This window comes from Nannobrachium achirus (genome assembly GCF_963921795.1).
Source record: "Nannobrachium achirus genome assembly, chromosome: 2".
NCBI lineage: Eukaryota > Metazoa > Chordata > Actinopteri > Myctophiformes > Myctophidae > Nannobrachium > Nannobrachium achirus.
The window spans coordinates 52900972-52921829 of NC_137811.1; the positions used below are offsets into that span (position 1 = coordinate 52900972).

General features: G+C 40.7%; 1 protein-coding gene across 1 annotated transcript in view; it reads left to right on the forward strand.

Moving 5' to 3' along the window:
• The window catches only part of spire1b (spire-type actin nucleation factor 1b), a gene marked incomplete at its 5' end in the record, with an annotated part of 49519 nt that overhangs the window by 2822 nt on the left and 25839 nt on the right, over positions 1-20858 (forward strand). Inside the window, one exon of the mRNA XM_080742611.1 lies at positions 1633-1661. Within this exon, the coding sequence (XP_080598737.1) occupies positions 1633-1661 (29 nt within the window). The remainder of the gene's footprint in view (positions 1-1632; positions 1662-20858) is intronic.

Below are 20858 nucleotides of genomic sequence, written 5' to 3' on the forward strand. Positions count from 1 at the left end.
CTGACCATTTGTGTAGTTTATTCCAAGTGCCCATCACTCATTTTGTATTTTGACAGGGAGAGACATCACTCTCCATCACATGTTGGCAAGGCCCAAATATTTCAGTGCAAAGATTAAACAGTGTGCAAAGGCAATAATAAATTAATAATAATAATACATCAGAATGATTGTTTAGCAGATTCACCAATATTACAGTGCTATAATGTAAACAAATTAATAAGATATAGATTATCCTCAACTGATTGTGTTTTACTCCTTATATTGTAGCATCACGTTATGATTTGTTCTTGCAAATTAATATGAAGATATTGCACAAGGCTGTTTTGATACCCCATGAGGGTTTGTTGAGAAGATCATCTGTTAAGAGTTTGATTGGTCATATTATTGAAGTAAAAGTTGTTTGTGAAGTTGAAGGAAAGACTGCAGTGAGTCTGGTTTTGAATGAAACGTATTGATACACCACGGCTCCTCTCTGCTTATACCCAAGAGGAGTATAATCACATGTTACATCTTACAATTTTTATACATGTTTTAATTAAACCGTTATTAGCCAGGGAGGCCTCGTTATAGAATCTCTTTTACGAGAGGGACCTGGCCAAGAGGGCAGCACAATAAAAAACAAATGGTCATAGGCCGACAGAATAATTTAATAAATTATACAAACTATATTTACCTGACACTTTCCAACAATTTCATGCTCTAGCCCTTAAAAGAGGAGACAAAAGCATCATAAGTGATAGGTTCTTTCAACTTCTTTCAAAGTCTTTCTGCAAGGTATTCCATGCAGAAGGGGAAGCCTATATTTGAAAGCCTTTTACCCAGCTCAGTATTATGAGCATAATCTGGGCTGGCAGAAAATAGAGTGGTCATTAACACTGACCTAGGTTTTATGATGGAGATCAGTCTCTGGAGGGCAATACAGTTTCTTTAAAGGTTATTTAAGATTGAAGGTCTTAAAGAAAACAGAGTAAGGAACTGATATATGATTAAAACATATAAACCATTCCTAATGGCCAATAAGTGTTGTTGTGTTCCCTTTACAAATGAATTTGAGATGATAACTTTAGGGGGGGGGTCTGTGTTTGTAAATGCATTTGTTGCCATGGAGATGATTATGGTAACATCTCATTCACTGAGAAAGTAATGATTAATTGAACCAAGAGACACAGTTGGCAATCAAAGGAAATCATCGCCCCTATAGCTACAGTAGGTTTATGATATAGTCAGATCAGTTGGTAGAGCACTCGCCTTTGAACCTGGGCACCACCAACTCAGCATATGAGTAGCTTGGCATATACAGTAAGTCTTGAAGTAGGTACTGGGAGCTGGTGGTAGGTCTTGCATTCCACCACAGAAATCCATCGCCCAGGGGTCTAGCGCATTGAAAGGGGATAGACACCCTCATTTGCGGCCGATACCAACAATTAGCCACTCCGACCTACTTATTTGCTTACGTATAACAACATCAGTGACACAGAATGTGATGATACAGTATTATGCTAAAGCTCTAGTCACAGATATCTGTGCTTCCACAACTGAAATGATGGAACTGTATGTTTGTAAGCGGCTTCATATTCAGACATACTGTAGCCTTACTGTTATTCATAACATTGCTCTCTTGTTTCTTTGCAGATAAATACAGTCCATGCACATCAACAGAGGTGAGTGAAGCTACTGTAAAGCCTGAGTTATATTTAGTTCCACACCAGTTTTGTTCATATTAAATAACCAATTTATGCTTTGTAGATAGATAGGGGATTTGGGTGCTGGGTGCTGCTAGGTATAAAAAAAATCAGGCTTAACACTACTACGTTTCATCATCCCTTGCATACTAGTTCTGTACAGTATTTACTATTTACAGCTTACACTGTGACACATGGCTAGGAAATGCATTGTGGTGTGTATGTAGGGGATATTATTGCCTTTTACCTTTTTGCTGAATTTGCTATGGACACCATGCTTTTAGCCTATATGAGGTTCAAGTGGACACAGAGGGTTGTGTCACAAGAACCTGTGCTAGAGTGTAATATATTGTACAATATACACAGTAAAATTAACTGAGTTAAACACGCAAATAGTAATGTGTACCACCCCACCAATGATGCTGTGTAAGTGTGTATAAACTGTAGTATGTATGCACCTAAGCTATTTAACCAAAAAGTATTGCATTTATCCGCAAGAATAACGTTATCCAACTAGAAATACTGTTCCTTCGAAACAGTGTGGGCTCGATTCCAACCCAACAAATAGGATACTTTAAGGTACTGTAAGGTACAGTACCTTACAGTATTGTACTGTACCTTACTATACTGTACTGCACCTTACTGTACTGTACTGTACTGTACTGTACTGTACTGTACTGTACTGTAACTTACTGTACTTTACTGTACTCTACTGTACTGTACTTTACTGTATTCTACTGTAACTTACTGTACTTTACTGTACTCTACTGTACCTTACTGTACTGTACTCTACTGTACCTTACTGTACTGTACTGTACCTTACTGTACTATACTATACTGTACTCTACTGTACCGTACTGTACCTTACTGTACTGTACTCTACTGTACCTTACTGTACTCTACTGTACTTTACTGTACTCCACTGTACCTTACTGTACTTTATTCTACTTTACTGTACTTTATTGTACTTTACTGTACTCTACTGTACCTTACTGTACTGTATTGTACTTTACTGTACCTTACTGTACTGTACTCTACTGTACCTTTCTGTACTGTACCTTTCTGTACCTTACTGTACTTTACTGTACTCTACTGAACCTTACTGTACTTTTACTGTACTCTACTGAACCTTACTGTACTGTACATATTCTATGTGTTCTAGATCTACATTTTTGATTATGTGTTTGGGAACCAGCAACTGTCAAATGGACTCCAACTGTAGTGGAGTATATTGAGTGCATATACTGTAGGCTAACAATCCCAGATCACATATGTCCTCCACTATGTCTATAACCAAGGCGTTCTTCTATGTGGCCACTCCAGACTGAAGAGTGGAGCATGGCTTTTATTGTGTTTGTGGATCTGACTTGGAAATGCATTGGTTTTGATATCTCCCTGACAACCAACAACAACCACTAATATGGCTGACTGTCCCTGCGGGCTCTAGGATATATGGCTATGGGATTTACATCCCATCGCCCGGACTTGATTCTTGATCACAGCTGTGTAATCAGTAGAGTGGAGAGGGACATTTATTTATAGTTTTAACTATAACTATAGTTTTATACATCACACAGCTTAGACATTTGGATCAAATCAGAGAGCAGACCTGTGTGAACGCAATGATATAGATAGCATATCTGAAGTGTGAACACTGCAGCCACAGCGCCTTAACATAAACATGGGTCTATTATCCTTCTCTCCACTCTGTCCCCACTCACTAAACCCATTGGAAATGCATTGGGTGCTTAAAGTTAAACATTTTTATTTTTTTATATTTATACTACAAAACATTTCAAAACCAAAAATACAAGCACACTTGTCCTCAGTAAGCTGAACACATAAAAATTTGAATGGTGTTGAAAGGTGTAAGCGTTTAAGAGATGAAGCGCGCCAAAATATTGAGGAGATACTGACTAGTATATAAACTAGAAATACTGTTCCTTCGAAACAGTGTGGGCTCGATTCCAACCCAACAAATAGGATACTTTAAGGTACTGTAAGGTACAGTACCCTACAGTATTGTACTGTACCTTACTATACTGTACTGCACCTTACTGTACTGTACTGTACTGTACTGTACTGTACTGTACTGTACTGTAACTTACTGTACTTTACTGTACTCTACTGTACTTTACCTTACTGTACTTTACTGTACTCTACTGTAACTTACTGTACTTTACTGTACTCTACTGTACCTTACTGTACTGTACTTTACTGTACTCTACTGTACCTTACTGTACTGTACTGTACCTTACTGTACTGTACCTTACTGTACTGTACTTAACTGTACTCTACTGTACCTTACTGTACTATACTGTACTGTACTCTACTATGCCGTACTGTAACTTACTGTACTGTACTCTACTGTACCTTACTATACTGTACTTTACTGTACTCTACTGTACCTTACTGTACTCTACTGTACTTTACTGTACTCTACTGTACCTTACTGTACTGTATTGTACTTTACTGTACTGTACTTTACTGTACACTACTGTATCTTGCTGTACCTTACTGTGCTGTACGTTACTGTACTTTACTGTACTTTACTGTACACTACTGTACTGTACTGTACCTTACAGTACTGTACTTTACTGTACTCTGCTGTACCTTACTGTACTTTACTGTACTCTACTGTAACTTACTGTACCTTACTGTACTGTACTTTACTCTACTCTACTGTACTGTACCTTACTGTACTTTACTGTACTCTACTGTACCTTACTGTACTGTACCTTACTGTACTGTACTTTACTGTACTCTACTGTGCCGTACTGTACCTTACTGTACTGTACTCTACTGTACCTTACTATACTGTACTTTACTGTACTCTACTGTACCTTACTGTACTCTACTGTACTTTACTGTACTCTACTGTACCTTACTGTACTGTATTGTACTTTACTGTACCTTACTGTACTGTACTCTACTGTACCTTTCTGTACTGTACCTTTCTGTACCTTACTGTACTTTACTGTACTCTACTGAACCTTACTGTACTTTTACTGTACTCTACTGAACCTTACTGTACTGTACATATTCTATGTGTTCTAGATCTACATTTTTGATTCTGTGTTTGGGAACCAGCAACTGTCAAATGGACTCCAACTGTAGTGGAGTATATTGAGTGCATATACTGTAGGCTAACAATCCCAGATCACATCTGTCCTCCACTATGTCTATAACCAAGGCGTTCTTCTATGTGGCCACTCCAGACTGAGGAGTGGAGCATGGCTTTTATTGTGTTTGTGGATCTGACTTGGAAATGCATTGGTTTTGATATCTCCCTGACAACCAACAACAACCACTAATATGGCTGACTGTCCCTGCGGGCTCTAGGATATATGGCTATGGGATTTACATCCCATCGCCCGGACTTGATTCTTGATCACAGCTGTGTAATCAGTAGAGTGGAGAGGGACATTTATTTATAGTTTTAACTATAACTATAGTTTTATACATCACACAGCTTAGATATTTGGATCAAATCAGAGAGCAGACCTGTGTGAACGCATTGATATAAATAGCATATCTGAAGTGTGAATATTGCAGCCACAGCGCCTTAATATAAACATGGGTCCCTTTCCTCACTAAACCCATTGGAAATGCATTGGGTGCTTAAAGTTAAACATTTTTATTTTTTTATAATTATACTACAAAACATTTCAAAAAGAAAAATACACGCACACTTGTCCTCAGTAAGCTGAACACATAAAAATTTGAATGGTGTTGAAAGGTGTAAGCGTTTAAGAGATGAAGCGCGCCAAAGTTTTGAGGATACTGACTAGTATAGTATAGAAATAAATAATGAAGATAACATACGTGTGCTCGCCTTCCAGGCGAGCCCACAATAATGAAGATAACATACGTGTGCTCGCCTTCCAGGCGAGCCCACAACTAGTCCATCACAGTTAACGGAACACAATAAGCTTGAAAAAAATAAAGCATAATAGTGTGTGTGTGTGTGTGTGTGTGTATGTGTGTGTGTGTGTGTGTGTGTGTGTGTGTGTGAGTGTGTGAGTGTGAGTGTGTGTGCGTACGTACGCGTGTGTGCGTGTGTGCGTGTGTGTGTGTGTGTGTGATCTCCAATGTCATAGGGTGGGGTACAATTAGTTGACGCCTAAACCCTAGGTGGTATGAAAACAACAAATAAGCAAAGCTTTAATGCTGTGGTGTGATTAAAAGATTCACAATCAAAGCTCAGGCAAGAGCTGCTTTTCATGTTTCCCTAGCAACTAAAAACATGGCTACTATGTTTTTACTGTGTCTCGCCTCACTCACAGAAGTTGGATCAAACTGTCAAATGACATGTAGGCATTGCGGCAACAAATATGAATCAAATTCATCTGTGTTGCATTTGCATATTCCATCTGGGTGGGGGCCAACAGTCTCAGTACCACTATCTACCTACAGTACAATGCCTTATAGTGACTGCATAGGAAGGAAAATAACAGCTGATTTAAAAGGAGGAGACTGAGGACATAGAGGGATTATGCTACTGTAGGTGTGACCAGTATCGTATTTAGCAACAATGTTTTTGATGATTACTATAACTGTGTATACCTCATAAACATTATCCACTGTAAACAAACACCATGTTGCTGGTTGGCAACCAGTCGGATCAGTATAATAACCAGTAAGACGCTGAGGTCGCGCAGAGGGTGAGGTTGTGCGTCTGACATCATACATACGATCCCTTTTATGCCCATATATGGAGATCCCTGTCTGTAGAACCAACCGTATGCTGTGAGACCCCAGACATGCGTCCGTGCGTGTCAGTGTCTGTCTCTCAGTCCTTGTCCCCTTTTATGGGCATAAAAGGGATTCTATTTGTGTGGTTTCCCTGGGTATCATCTGGGAATCAGATGTAGAGGTCAGCTCCATATATGGAGATCTAGGTGATTAGCCCTATTCACGGCCCGCCCACCTACTTCCGTTTCTCAGCATCCCCCAGGTGCTGACTTCAATTTAGAAGGGGAAACTATACTGGACTTAAAGCCAACAAATCGTTATTTCTAACGGTAAAGTAAATTATAATGCTTTGTGCCGTTTACTATCTTGTGTTCTTGATCATGCTAGCCGTATTTTATACTTTACTATTCAGAAATTGCATAACATTTGTGATTTCTGTGCTAACTCTATAGGCTTATAGTAGGATTTTCCCCTTCAAAACGGGACTTCAGCACCCGGGGGATGCTGAGTGGGCGGGTCGTGAATAGGGCTAATTATCCAGTCGTCTCCACCATGTATGGATATCCAGGGTTTGATCTTTGATGAGGTGATATATCACAACAACGTGATGTCACAATGTCAACAATGTGACAACAGCTATAGACTACCTACCACCATCTTGTTAACACCATGGAACCAGACATAACAAAGATAACTAGAAAAATATTGTTCCTTCGAAACAATTGTGGGCTCGCTTCAAGCCAGAAAACAATGGCTATAAAAGCACAAAATGTCAAGATCGCAGGCATTGCTCTCTTTGACGTTACTGACGTCAAAGATTGGTCCATTTTGTTCCAAAAATGTGTTGTGCAAAGGTTGACCCGCTGGTGGCGCTATAACAGGCCAATGTGAGAAGGTTGGTATCTGTTCCTTGACCTATTGGGAATGTGCTTGCAAGATTTCACGCACATCCCAGGCTGTGTTCATGATTTGAGGTGTTTTTGGCTTTGGACACTTTATCGCTGCTTGCAGCTATATTTATTATTATTATTTTATAATTTTTTTGTGTGCACTTCATAGGCATGTTAGATAAAGGTCCTTAGATTGCGTGTAGAATGTTTCATGCAAATTGCAAAAAAAATCCTAGAATAAAAACGGGTTTAAGCGTTTTACAAACTGCTCAAAATTATATAGCGCCCCCCTTTGGCCATTTGGGGTAAGATTGGTTTCAGTGATATTTGAACTAACCCTCTACACTATTTTGTCATGAAAATGTGACTTTGCATGTATGTTTTAGAGGCAGAAGAATAATTTGCATAAAAATGCAATATTGTTTGAATTATTTAAAAAAGCATGTTTCAATGTTAAAGAAATCCGATCTGACAGATCTTTAGATATCGGTCCAAAGTTCACGTAAAAAAAGTTTTGTGCACGTGACGCGAAAATTCCAGAATAAAAGCGGGTTTACGCGTTTTACAAACTGCTCAAAATGGCGGAAAATTAAAGGGCGGAGCTTACTTAACAACAACACAGATGTCTTCCGCTTGAGTCAAAGCACGCGTGTAACAAGTTGCATGTCTTCAAACGAAACGAGTCAAGACTTATGTCCGTTTGAAGTTTGAATTTTCAAACGCTTCGTATAGCGCCCCCCTTTGGCCAATTGGAATATTTGGACTAACCCTCTACATGTTTGCCAAATGCCATGAAAGTAACACTTTGCATGTTTGATTTAGAGGCAGAATAATAATTTGCATAAAACCGCAATATGAATTGAATTATTAAAAATTAATGGTTTAACGTACAAACTTCTCACCACATAGACTGTATAGGTATTGGTCCAAAGTCCATGTGAAAAAAGTTTTGTGCGCTTAACTCAAAAATCCCAGGAGGAGATAGATTTTTACTGTATTTCATATAATTCAAAATTGTGGGAGACCTAAAGGTCAGAGGTCAAAAGTCAGAGGGTAAAAGTTGTTCGGCATGAGGAGACGCATACGTGTATACAGGTTTCATGGCTGTATGTATAACACAGCATGAGCTATACCTGTTCAAAGATCGTACTTTCGAAGGCTTCCTACAGCGCCACTGTGCACTGTCACACAGTATATGAGGGATGGAAAGTAACTTTAACTGGTGCTTGCATTATAATATGTAAGAGCATCAATGTAAGAAATACCCATTTCGTTTAATGGCTACAGACATACTGTGTACCGATCTGCATGATTTTTGGACAACATCTGTAACAGGGCCAGACAACACCCCCCCTGCCCGCCCGCCCGCCCGCCCGCCCGCCTACACACACACACACACACACACACACACACACACACACACACACACACACACACACACACACACACACACAGAGCTGGTTAAACATGTTGCCTCATGCTAGATGCAGAATAGATCTGCCTCATGCTAGATGCAGAATAGATAGTAGATACACCATAAAAATGCTAATATACAGCATATGATTTGTGAAAGTGACAAACAGGCTTCACAGTTATGTCAGGTGTGTTCATATGCTAATGGTGATGCGATTTCAGATCAATTGCTCCAGCCACTGAGGAGAAACGCTGTGACAGACAGACATTCGGAAAATGATATGTTTGATATAAGAGGAATATCTGTGCTATGGTTCAGGCTATCAGAGGCTATATTGTAGTAGGTTAGTAACCTGACTGCGCCAGATGGTGGCAGTAGTGCGTACCGCCCTACTTTACCATCTGAGATCTCTCGGGGAGAGTTGATAACACTCGTAAAGTCCCGGGGCCGGACGAATCAGGGGCAGCTACGGGCGGGCTCTGAGCGGCTCTGAGCCAATAGAGTCTGATTGCAGACCACGTGGAAACCCAGGAGGCGGATTCTGGGTGTAACGTCATGCAGACAGGCCAATATGAGTGGTTGGAGTTGGCACTCCCAGACTGTGATAGAGAGACGGCCCCATCCAATCACCTGCTAAAGAATTTGAAAAAACTAGTCCTTACCCGTTCAAAGATATGAGCTCCGAAATGATGTGCAGTGTGTGGGTTATGGGGTGTGCACTGTGCACACAGTATATGAGGGATGGAAAGTAACTTTCTGGTGCTTGCATGATAATATGTAGGAGCATCAATGTAAGAAATACCCGTTTCGTTTAAAGGCTACAGAGATACTGTGTACCGATCTACATGACAACATCTGTAACAGGGCCAGCCAACACCCCCCCCCCCCCCCCCCCCCCCCAAACACACACACACACACACACACACACACACACACACATACACACACACACACATGTTGCCCCATGCTAGATGCAGAATAGCTATGCCTCATGCTAGATGCAGAATAGATAGTAGATACACCATAAAAATGCTAATATACAGCATATGATTTGTGAAAGTGACAAACGGGCTTCACAGTTATGTCAGGTGTGTTCATATGCTAATGGTGATGCGATTTCAGATCAATTGCTCCAGCCACTGAGGAGAAACGCTGTGACAGACAGACAGACAGACAGACAGACAGACAGACAGACAGACAGACAGACAGACACTCACTCACTCAGACAGACATTCGCAAAATTATAGTATAGATGGCCCGCCCCTTACATCGGGTCTGCCCGAGCGATCCCAGATGATGGTAAGCAGAGCGGTATGCAGCCAGGCATACGCACTGCTGCCATCATCTGGCGCAGTCAGGTTAGTAGGTTAGATGTCACAGCTGACATGCTGCATCTGCAGGCGATTTTCCTATTGTTTATTGCGACCGTCAGGTCGCAGTTACTATCAAAACCTCCACAGCCTGTCTGTCCGTCAGTCAGTCTGTCTGTCACGTCACACTTTTGCCCTACTCATATCTCCGCCATTGTTGCCCCTATCCATGTGACATTTTCCACACACACTCCTTGTCTGCCAATCCACAACCTCCACCCTTCCAGGGACCCCCGCAGCTCCAGGGACCCCCAGGGACCCCCGCCAAAAAGCTAAAAAACAACCAAATGACGCCCCATAATCGGCTGCTCACCACTTTGCTCTGCCACAGACAAAGAGATGTCGGTAACACTTTCTATGAAGCCCACACTTATAATGCATTATGACGGCATTCATAATGCATTATAATGCACTCATAATGCTTCATAACTACCCTCATAAACACTCATAATGCTTCCTGATGCATTATATCAACAGACATAAGACATTATAATGTAACTTATAATTAATTATAATGACTCAAGTTATGGATGCTCTTGAATACTTATGAAGATCACATCTATAATGTATTATGAGGACACTCATAGTGCATCATAATGCTCTCTAGACTTACTGCTTATACTACATTATGATTACTTATACACACAACTCAAGTCAACTGTAGTAGCGACTCATAGTATGCTATAATAACCCATGCAGTATCATGAGTCTCCATGAGGCGTCATTGTATGTGTTAAGTAAAGTGAAACACATATGGATGCAGCTATAATAAGGCATAAGTCATCATAGCGCGTCATTGTCGGGGCTAAGTAAAGTGTGATGCATTTGGATGCATTTAAAGGTGATACACCATGCATTTAAAAAGTATTTATGTCATATTGTTTGTCCCAAAAACGTTTTTCAAAAGGTTTGAAGCTAAATTACCACTCCTGAATAGAGAGCCTCTCTCATTTTTGAATGGCTCTCAGAGCATTTTCAGCTGCAGTACCACCTTTGGCCTAAACCGGCCGTCGTTGACGTCAGCGACGGCAGCAAATCTGGACAGCCTGTTTTGAGAACCCGTGGGATGCTTTTAACCTCCGTCTTCCCAAAAAGACACAACGGTCAGAAATGGGACTTTGTGAGGATAGAAGGTGCTAGTGGGACCCCAAAAAAAGGTTTTAAAATAGGAAAAGTGAGATTTCATGGTGTATCACCTTTAAAAGAATCTATGCTGCATCCTAAGTTATTGCTTTATAATAACTTAGGATGCAGCATAGATTCTTTTAAATGCATCCAAATGCATCACACTTTACTTAGCCCGACAATGACGCGCTATGATGACTTATGCCTTATTATAGATGCATCCATATGTGTTTCACTTTACTTAACACATACAATGACGCCTCATGGAGACTCATGATACTGCATGGGTTATTATAGCATACTATGAGTCGCTACTACAGTTGACTTGAGTTGTGTGTATAAGTAATCATAAGGTAGTATAAGCAGTCAGTCTAGAGAGCATTATGATGCACTATGAGTGTCCTCATAATGCATTATAGATGTGATCTTCATAAGTATTCAAGAGAATCCATAACTTGAGTCATTATTATTAATTATAAGTTACATTATAATGTCTTATGTCTGTTGATATAATGCATCAGGAAGCATTATGAGTGTTTATGAGGGTAGTTATGAAGCATTATGAGTGCATTATAATGCATTATGAATGCTGTCATAATGCATTATAAGTGTGGGCTTCATAGAAAGTGTTACCGAGATGTCTACACACATCTCATCAACATGGATCTCCTCTTTTCTCACATGCCCCTCTTCTAGCACCACCATGAGGCCGGATCTTGCAAAACACATTTACGGACACAGCTCCTACAGTTTTTGCCCTAAAATCACACAAATCGCTACACAGTATGTCTACACGTGTTAACACATTTTTGGACCTAAAATCACGCTGCGACCGACGGTCGCTTATCTCCCGATTAGGGAGTCTTACTGTTTTTTTATGTTAATCACATCAGCATTATGTTTATCATTGAGGTACCTACACACTATTGATTATTTCATCACACTAATCAAACACCTTTCAGTGTGACTGCTAAGTCTGCTATGTTATCCATCTGTCAACCTGAGCCTCCCTTTACTCCCACCACCACCCTAGAACCACAGTTGCTCTCCCTGACTGACCGAGAGAAAATGTCACCAATCAAAGGAACCTCTTTGACGGTAGTTCTGGATGAAATTTTAGAGCTAATTAAAGGAGGGTGTAAATGTGTTGATTCATCCTGTCAACAGATCTATCAACTAACTTTCATTTGCTGGTTACTCTGTGTGGTAGGCTATTTATTGTAATGAGTCCTGTCTGTTTGTGGGTTTATAAGTTTTGAGACTTGAGATCAGATACAGTTGGTGGATTTTCATGAAACTTGGAGCTGAGGCAATGTTGTTCCAAAGAAGTGATTAACCTTTGGGTCGAAAATAACAAAGGTGAGATGACAGGATTTGTAAAGACAGGTTTAATTGTTTAATCAATTACAATTTACAAATGAATGCGTGTGATTGTAGCTGTCAACCAAACAAGATGAAGACGTTCTACATTCCTTTGTGGTTTATCAATACTGTATTTGTCTGCAGTGGCTATATTAGCATACGTCTTTCTTATGATACTAGTAAGCAAATTATTTAAAATAATATATGTAGATGTGTTCATGTTTTTAAGATTGAACAGGCAGAATTTTGTGTTGGCTGTTTCTTGGTGGGATGTACAGAGACTGGTGAGTGATGATCAGTGCTGAGCTCACTGTTGTTAGGTGGGAGTTTTGGACCTGGATTGCCTCTTGATATTGCAGTGATAACAGATGGAGAGAGGCAATGAAGAGATCAAACACACATCCATGTGCATGCTTTCACGCTCACACACACGCAAACTGTAAAAAATCGTGAATGTGAAAGTTTATAGCTTCTAAGCGGCTTTGCACCAGAGATGATTTCTTACAATTCTTACAGTCTGTTACAGAGTTAAAGGCTGGCTGAAAAATACTGTCTTTCTGTTGTGTTGCCAACATAACACACTGTTCCATGAACAGTACCCTCGCATTGACACAAGTGTCTTGTGTACATGTTGACATACACAACATCCTATACATAATGAGGGGATATAGCCTATAAAACTGCATGAACTCTACCAAATGATCCTCTCGCTAGGCTGTTAGATCATGGACATCACTTGTGATTGTTAGATGAAGCTCTTCTTTAACAGCCACATAGACTATTTTATGGCTTTTGCCGATTTGTTTTTAGTATTTCAACTATTATAGAACCTAACTGAATAATTGAGTCTGTGTTGGCTAAACATCATTGCGCAGTTAATAATTCATAGATGTTTGACTTTCATTCGCAGATCAATCTTTTACTCCAGGGAGTATTTCCGGCTAAATCCATCCATCCATTAAAATGCATTAAAATCACATAACTTTGGCAAAAGAAATGTTACTGATATTGAATGACATTTATTGTTGGATTACCTTTTTCAAGCATGTTTCAAGTCTCTGCATCTTGACTTTCATACTACAGTTGCCATACTGCCAGCATGGTTCTTTAAGCCAAATTCCAGGCTATTGATGGCATGCAGATTCGAATATAGCAGATGGCTCTGTGTCTGTCTACAGAAAACTGGTGATATTTTCAGTCACAGAATACATCTCTGTGCTTCAATAAGAATGTGCTTTAAGGGAAATTAAGTTATCTAAAATATTTCACCCCTAGTGGCCTAGTTCCTGGTAGTCTCCTCTCCTGAGTGTTTGTCCTGCTGTGCTGCTAGATGCTTCTGGTCCCATGATATGACCAAACAGAGGTTATGGATTATGCCTCATTATATTCCTCCCTGTCAAAGTTTAACCCATTCCAGCCCATTTTTCTGTTAATGTCTGTATTTGGAGCTTTGAAGTCTGGAAAGGGATTATACTTTAACATCTAATGGCCAAATTCACTGTTAAATGTAAACAGAACTTTCAGTTAGTAATTAAGGTTTCCTTTAAATTGGGAGCAGAGGTGATCCATTCTGATATTTCTTGGTTTAGATTGTTTAGTTTGTTTTTAACTGAGGTTTGCCTAAATGTGCATGCCATGGGAGAGAGAAAAAGAAACAGAGATATCCCGGAGAAAGAGCTAAAAGCAGAATAAATAGTGTAGATAAAAGGTTATGTGATTTGATTGTAGTGCATTTCTCTGCTCTTTGTTCCACTGTGTGCTATTTGTTGTGATTTCTTTTAACAATAGAGTTAATCTGCTGGACAGTGAAGCACCATATCCCAGTCATATGACAGCATTGTGAGATGAAATCTAAGAATTATCTTCCTTATCTATCTCAGTTCACAGTTTGTTGAGCAGAACATGTTCCAGTTAATATTCAATGAACACATTAGTGACAGCCCAAACTAAAATCAAAGGAATTTCCAACCTAAAATATTTTTCCTTGACTTCTAGTCTCTCTGCTGTGTGAAATAGACTCAGTGATCTTCTAGTGAGTCCAAGCTGAAAATAATCTTGTCAGCACTCAGGAGATAATGTGGGTGATGGGTGCTTGACTTGTCATGACCTGTGATTGTGACATGAATCATGATGTTGGCAAGTTACTTGAACATGAACGGATTTTGAGAGAGTGGGACACTGGGGTAGGGAGACCTAAAAGCCTGTATCTCAACTGTATTTGCAGTACAGGCCAGGTCCTGCTATTCCTTCACTTTTTCTTCTGGACCTTTGTGGCTCTATTGTTGACATGAATGACTTTGTGGTGATAAATGTAAAGAAGCTCTGTTTTAGGGCATTCTAGGGCCCAGGATGGCCTGCTCAGCAATCCATCCATGATTGCGGAATAGCCAATGACAATGATATGACTAGTGAAGTGAAGTAAATTTCCAAATGCCCTGAATCTTTCATATTATGACAATGAGGAATGTAGTATCATACAGTATACACTGTGAGAGCATGGTCACTGACACATGGCTATTTAGTTCAGACTAGGGATTATTATTACATTTGGTAGTAGAAAGTATTATTACACAATCCCTTTTTCAACCCCAAGGCTCTGTTGTTATATCATATCGGTTTAGTGTCCCATCCTTTAGTACCCGAGGTTTCATTCATATAGAGTTACTGTACTTTAGACAGAAATAGCAAAGCTTTACCTTAAGTGGCCTACAATTGATGGCACCTTAACATAACATTGAAGTGTCATAATATGTACATAACATAAGGTTTTTACATAACTTGTTATGTAAAAACCTACATTGATTGTAATTTGTTCCACATAAATAACTGCAAAGTAAAAACCTACATTGATTGTTCCACAGAAATAACTGCAAAGTATACAGATATGTTGGCAGGTGTTAGGTATGTATATGTTGGTTGTCATGGTCGTGGGTGTTGATGAGCTAGGGAAGCAATGGATGACATATTGCCTATGGAGAGAGAAACCTCATGAATGGATATATAGTGCTGTCTTTGTATGCAACCGAACAAGAATCCACTGCCCACAGGCTTCTGACGAGGAAAAGTAGACCTACATTTGTGGAGGCACAAAGGGGGTATCGCGATGACATACTTTTCTGCTGCCCTTACACTTACAGCGTTGCCTGACTGGCTATGGGATTCCTTTGTGGTGAAGTGAAAAACTGTGGAGAAAAATAATATTGGCAAGGCAAATTAAGAGCCATTCATGTAAATCTTTGTAGCAAGCCATTCAAGACAGGTATATTTTGAATTCAACCATTTGATCAATGGTTTTCATAATGATTTATTTACTCTCTTTAGTTTGCCTTTATTTAACCAGGAGTAAAATCCCATAAAGATTACAAATCTATTTTCCAAGGAAGCCCTGGGACACAACAGGCAGCAGTGCACACAAGACAGAAGCCACACAATAAAACTAAGAACATTTAAATTAATACAGTTAAAAGCAGATTTAATTAAAAAATATTACTAAGAACATTGACATTGACAGTTCCTAGAATCTGCCTGATTCAAAAACATCCAACGTGATCAATTTATCTAGTTTCAAGATACTTTGTAGATCATTCTATGCCGAGGGGGCTGAAAATGCCAAAGCCAATTGCAAGAAAACATTCTTATGTGTGTCAGAACAGCTTTCTACCCTGTGGTTAACTGTCTTAAAGGAGTAGTTCACCCCCAAAATGACTTTTTTTCTATTGATTAGTCATGCCATGGAGACTTGAGTTCAATAATATCTTTGGGTTTTTGTCGCATTCCTAAGACAAAAAATTGATTAGAGTAAATTTACCCACATTGCTTCCGGATGGGGACCCGAATGGATTTGGGTCCCCATCCGGAACGAATGGGGGTACATTTATTGTTATCACATGTTTGTCTTAGGAATGCAACAAAAAACTAAAAATATTATTGAACTCAAGTCTCCATGGCATGACTAATCAATAGGGAAAAAAAGTCATTTTGGGGGTGAACTACTCCTTTAATTGCAATATTGAAATGTGACTGAGGGTGTTTACTGATCTTGTTTTTTTTTTTCATCTTGTGTTTACCTGCGCCTCTTCTCTTTCTCCACCCAAGGAAGGAATTAGGAGGCTTCAGTAGAACGGAGACATGCTCGCGTTAGCTCCATTTCATGGTTGAGAGCAGCAGATTACAGAGCCTCTGCTCTGCTCCTTTTTTCCCATTCCCTCCCCCCTCCTTTTTACACTTTGCAGTTATTTATTTCTCAAAAAAATCTACAGTTAACAAATGCCTCCATCTTTGCAACTGTTGATTATCATACGTGACTGACTATGCGGAAACACGTGAAACCTACTGTGCACTGAATTGCTAGCTCACATCATGGGCTGGAGCCTTCATATTGGATTTAATCCCCCTTGACAGTAGCTCTCTTAGCTCTCTGTTCTGTTGAAACCCCTTGACTGAACTCGCATGACCAGCAAAGAGTAACCCAGATGAAAGTAGCGCTTTGATATGAGAGAAAATAAATTCTTCATAACTCACACCTCAAAGCATGATCTGCCTACAGCCTGTCTGCCAATGTACAGTATCTTATATCAGTCGTTCTACTGAGTATCTTATTGGCTGTCAATAAGACAGCATCATTACATATTAATTAGCATGAGATTGTATCGTGTATATCTCTGTGCAAATAGAGAGTGTGTGTGTGTGTGTGTGTGTGTGTGTGTGTGTGTGTGTGTGTGTGTGTGCGTGCGTGCGCGCTGTACGCATGCGCGTGTGTATGTTACAGTCAGTTTGGGTAACTCAGTGAGATTGTGGTAAGAGCGCTGGTTTTGTAGTTCACCACACACCAATCACCACCAGATGGCGACAACAGCCAGTCAGCCATTCACTAGTGCAGGCGCTGACGTCACTCGTTTGCGACTCTCTTTCGTTTATTTACTAGCCCAGCTCGGCTGTGTTTAGCCATTAGCTTACTATGCCTTACTCTAACCCTAACCCTAACCTTAACCTCAGTAAAACTATGCCTAACCCTAACCCTAACCATAACCTCCGTGGGGTGAGGCTATCATTCCTGCCGACGCCACGTTGTTGTTGCTCAAAGCGACCGCTTGTTCCACCCCGCGCCGCACGACGAGCGCTCCGTTTCTCGATCTAACAGTTTCTCTATCTAACCGTGACATGTACATGTGTGTGCCTGCATGTGTGCGTGCACATGTGTGTACTATATGTGTACAGTGATGTCATTACGTGCGCATCCCACATCAAAAACTCATTCAAGTCACCCAGCCAGGGACTCATTCATGGTCCTGGGGTCCCGGGGGATGCGCCTCCATTGGAGTCCATGTTAAAATAATTTACCGCGTCACGGTAAAAGAAAAGAAAATGTCCACAGACACCACCATTGTTCATGGGTGAAAGCATCCTACTTTACCCTACGTTAACACAAATAAAATCCACGTAGAAAGTCTTAAACAGGCGATAGAAACGTCAATGTTTTGATTCCACCGACGTCCGACGCCATTTTGCGCACGTAAACTTTATATTGAGGACTCATAAAACCTTTCTGGGACCCATTTCAATGACCACCTGTGGGTCCCGGGACCCATTACATTGAAAACCTAGTAACATCACTGTGTGTATGTGTTTGCTTTTTAGGAGTGCCAGTGTCTCGTTATCTATGTCTGCCTATTTCTGTGTGTCTGTGTGCAAACTGTGCATGCCTACCTGTGGCATTTGTGCATGTTAAATGTGTTCACGACGTGCACATCCATGCGCCGGCTTGTCCCTCTGCGTGGTGTAGTATATCAGTGGGTGTGGAGTGGACCAAGGTGGTGCTCTGCTGAGATACAAAGACCTCTCATTCACCTCGGCTACAGTGGTCCCCTCAGGTGCCCCCATCAGGGGTGTCACAAGGGGGGGGGGGGGGGGGGGGGAGTAGGACTGAGTTACTAGGGCCCAAGGTGGAGGGGGCCTTAATTATTTTATACTTTAGCTAAGTGCTGCGCTGTGAGCTTGTAGATCTGCTATTTTTGAAAAGTCATGAAAATGCGTGCAAATCATTGAATATATATATTTTTTAAGCGAACATTTGTAACTCAAATTTTGCTTCTGGGGGGTCCCTGGAACTAAATATTTTGAGATGGGGTCTGTGGCCAAATACATATCATTTTGGGGGTCCTTGACATGAAAAGGTTTAAGCACCACTGACATAGAAACATAGGTTTGTAAAAAAAAACTTAGAAGGATTTGAAATATTCAGAGATTTTCACGATTTAAAAAAAATAGTAGATCTACAAGCTCGCAGCACGGCACTTGGTGTCGCGCTGTGAGCTTGTGGCGAAAAAGAGAAAAACTTCTGGGAACCCAGATTATGAGCTTGTATATCTGCTATTTTTCAGTTACATCACAAAATGTGAGTGAATCCTTGTACCCAGGGCCCAGAATTTGGTGTGACACCCCTGGCTCCCATTCTCATGCCCACTGCTGGACAGAGGACTCCTCCTACCATGGACCCTATTGATTCCAGGGGCCATGTAACCTTGCCCTTGATCTGCTGTCTATAATAACATTCCTGATTACCCTAGTCTTAATTACGTCCTTTCTCTTCATATCTTACCCTACTCCTCGCTTCTTGAACTTTCTCTTCCTCTACACAAACAACTGTCTCTACTCTCTTTCTCTTCACCTTCTATCTTCACTCCACCCTTCTCTGTTCTAATTCTCTATCTCTTCTCTCTCTCATCCCTCCAGTCATTCTCTGTCTCGCCGTTTCCTTCCATTACGTTTCTTTTCCTCTCTTCCCTTTCTTGCTTTTCCCCCTTGGTGTTCAGGGCAGCAGAACCCACCCTCCTCCCTCCCGCCCTCATGTGATGTCCCTGTCTTTATCTTTTGTCTTGGCCTTGGCATCCTTCATTTGGCCGTCCCTGCCTTTATACAGTGTTGTCTGGCTGTCTGTCCTGTTTCCAGGACAGACTGGTTTATGTAACAAAGTACCGGTATAGCAACTCCTCATCTGTAAGAAAGGATCTCTGCACCACAATAGAAAAGTCTACAGATAAAATATCACTCGGACACAGTTTAAACACTTGAGCTGTGAGAGAATATCCCATATGATGGCATATGATGATGACATCATCAGGATACTCCATATACATGGGTATTTGGGATTTACAGTTTACATTTATTTTGTATCTCTCCCTCTGGCCCTCCTCTACATGCACGCCGAGTCTCGTGGGCAGCAGAATTACCTTCCCAATGCTAGTGGGGGAGACGCAGGAGGCACCTGGCCTGGAGCCACTGGTGACTGGTGACACATCCACACATACTGTACATACTGTACATACTAGGGATGGGTATCGTTCACCTTTTAATCGATACGATACCGTATATACTGTAGGCAGAGATTTTTGTCATCACTGTGATGTCAGGGGAACAACACTAACAGAATTCCTTTTATGCCCATATATGGAGATGGCATCAATATTAAACCCATCTAACAGGACTTCATATGGGAATGCCCATATATGGAGGCCACATCGGCCACATACCACACTAACATAATCCATATACTGTATGGCCAAGACAGCCCATATCTGTGTGTGGCTGGTTCTACAGACAGGGATCTCCATATATGGGCATGAAAGGGATTGTATGTATGATGTCATAGACGTCATAGGACCTTCACAAGAATAACTGAGTAAGTGTGTTTGGGGTCTCACTCACAGCATTTCTCCATATACAGTACATGGATCTCCATATATGGGTACCAGGGGTCTCCATATATGGTTAACTGGATGCATTATTATTTCCCCTCATGATCTTCCCTTTGTAATCTCCCAGGGTCAGGCTGCTATTTGTGTGTGTGTGTGTGTGTGTGTGTGTGTGTGTGTGTGTGTGTGTGTGTGTGTGTGTGTGTGTGTGTGTGTGTGCGCGTGTGCGCGCGTGCGCGCGTGCGTGCGTGCGTGCGTGCGTGCGTGCGTGCGTGCGTGCGCGTGTGTGAATACTGAATAGCCAACAGGTCTTTCTGTTTCTTAATAGTGTCATGTGGTCAGCATATTACAGCTGTTTTTGCCAGATGTTTCAGCTGGATTGGTACATGAAAGTGGTGGATCATAGGCTATTGCATAACAAAGACACATTTGTTTTTGCTATGGTAGATTAACATAGTAACATATACAGTACATGATACAAATTATTTAATAATCCTTCATGCAACATGAATGCTTTTTTGAGGTGAATGACAGACCATAGAAGCCATTCATTGTAGTATGATCTACACAAACCCAGTAATGCCTTTTAGGGAATGAGGATGAAAACAGGTCATTCTTGTTCATGATCA